The sequence below is a fragment of the Penaeus vannamei genome, chromosome 4, assembly GCF_042767895.1.
Source record: "Penaeus vannamei isolate JL-2024 chromosome 4, ASM4276789v1, whole genome shotgun sequence".
Lineage (NCBI taxonomy): Eukaryota > Metazoa > Arthropoda > Malacostraca > Decapoda > Penaeidae > Penaeus > Penaeus vannamei.
The window spans coordinates 10,603,814-10,606,313 of NC_091552.1; the positions used below are offsets into that span (position 1 = coordinate 10,603,814).

The following is a 2,500-nucleotide window of genomic DNA, read 5'->3' on the forward strand; positions in this document are numbered from 1 at the left end:
TTCACAAGATAAACAGCGAACGCATTTCTCATTCTTTCAAGTTTATCACTGTCTCTATCTCTTCTTCTCATTCAGACGTCCATCAACATAGATAACAACATGGAAAAGGACGAAAACGATGATGATTTCGGAGGAGGAACTACTTGCAGAAGTTCTGGTCTGCTGCACACACGCCCCCGGGATTAGCGAGGAACAGCCGCCCGCTGCTGCACACACACACCTGGGGGCGGGGGGAGGGGGGTCAGTAACGACCTGCCAAATGGTTGTTTCAAGATGATTCTCTGAAACTGCCTCGCATGATTATGGCACATGCACCCGTGCATGCACACACGTATGCGCGCACGCACACCCACACACGAACACTCTTAAATGCATATATATACTTATGTGTGTGTTTGTGTGTGTGTGTGAGAGTGTGTGAGTGTGATGTGTATATATATATATATATATATATATATATATATATATATATATATATATATATATATATATATATATATATATATCACTGGTAAATCAAACTCTATATGTAAATAAATATATAAGGGAAAACGGAGGCTTTTAATTCATCCAGTGTACGAATTAACAACTGATTATATTATTTCTAAGTGCAATTACGACATGTTCCAAATTTGTTTGTATTTTGCACATAAAAATCATAATGCACAATTCAAGGATATAGAGAGAGACACCGAAAATATCTAAGAAATTAAGAAGCGAAATGAACCAAACTTTACGGCCACGAAATCGGACGAGTTGGCGGCATCTCACGGCCACGAAATCGGACGAGTTGGCGGCATCTCACGGTCACGAAATCGGACGAATTGGCGGCATCTCACGGCCACGAAATCGGACGAGTTCGCGGCATCTCACTCCTCCTGAGAGAGTGAGAGACGCACATCGCAGACACGTGGGGCGGTTTCCGGGAAAATTAAGCGTGGCTCAGGTTAATTGGTCATGAATTTAGATCATATCACAATCAGGATACTAGAAAATTAGTTCTTAAATGTTTGATGATTTTTCAGTATCCTCTTTTGAACGTTAAGAGACAGTGCAGAAAAGTTGGATACTCATCCTGGAAAATTTAGCGGGATAAAGGGTAACTGGTCGTGAATTTTAGATCATATCATAATCACGATATTTGGAAGTAGTCCTTTAATTTTCATGGAATATTAGGATTCTCTCTGAGACACGAAGGAAACATATTATAGCCATGTTATTTAACCAGACTCAAGTCCAGTAAAGATAAGTGAACGTGAATTTATATCCTCTAAGAATCAGGAGATTTAGAATCGATTCAGTGACCGGCTGTAGTGGGATCTCAACGCTTAAAATACATAGTTTTCTACATAGAGTTTCAGTGACGTCACTCAGGAGAGCAATACAAGGGTCATCTAACAGCGAAGGTCATGGTGATTTGCATCGTCTTGAGGTCAACGTAAGGACGACCTTTCTTGACTTTGAGATTTCACTTAGAGCTGATCTATTTCCTGAGTGATTCCTTCGCAACAGTCATTTACAAGCCGATATTCAAATTAATAAGATGTGTATATATAAACATATGAAATGATAAGGTGTAGTATGTATAAACGTGTGAAATGATATGGTGTTGTATATATAAACATATGAAACGATAAGGTGTAGTATGTATAAACTTGTGAAATGATATGATGTAGTATATATAAACATGAAATGATAAGGTGTAGTATGTATAAACGTGTGAAATGATATGATGTTGTATATATAAACATGAAATGATAAGGTGTAGTATATATAAACATATGGAATGATATGGCGTAGTATATATAGAAATATGAAATGATATGGTGTAGTATAAATAGAAATATGAAATGATAAGGTGTGGTGTATATATAAACATATGAAATAAAAGGGTGTAGCATATATAAACATAAAGAATGATAAGATGTAGGATATGTAACATGTGAAATATTAAAGTGCAGTATATATATAAACACATGCAAATGTGGTGCGTATATATACACACGCACACACACACACACACACACACACACACAGACACACACACACAGACAGACACACACACACACACACACACACACACACACACACACACACACACACACACACACACACAAACACACACCGACACACACAAGCAAACAAACACACACAAACAGACACAAACAAACACACACACAAACACACACACACGCACACAAACACCCCCCACCCACACCCACACACAAACACACATAATACACCCATCTTTGCCCCCAAAAAAAGTAAATTTATAAATAAAGAATAAAAAAAAAAAAATAAAATAAAAAATAAACATCAACCCACACGCCTCCCTCAGAAGCCACCAACAGGAAGCCCCTTATAACACTGACCTGGAAAACACCTGGAAGAGCGTCTTCTGGGTCACTGATCGGGGTATTGGAGATATTGAGACCACGAACGAAGATGTTGGGCGTCTCGAACATGATCTGGAGAAAATGAGATAAATGAGTGGAAATGA

The 2,500-nt window shown here is 38.2% G+C and overlaps 1 protein-coding gene across 1 annotated transcript in view; it reads right to left on the bottom strand.

The window, feature by feature from the left end:
• Positions 1 to 2,500, bottom strand: part of LOC138860561 (delta-sarcoglycan-like) — a 59,232-nt gene that overhangs the window by 724 nt on the left and 56,008 nt on the right. The window contains exons 5-6 of the mRNA XM_070118222.1: positions 2,373 to 2,468; positions 1 to 220 (exon numbers count right to left, since the gene is read on the bottom strand). The exon at positions 1 to 220 is cut by the window's left edge and continues 724 nt beyond it. Coding sequence (XP_069974323.1) covers positions 140 to 220; positions 2,373 to 2,468 — 177 coding nt within the window. The 3' untranslated portion in view covers positions 1 to 139. The remainder of the gene's footprint in view (positions 221 to 2,372; positions 2,469 to 2,500) is intronic.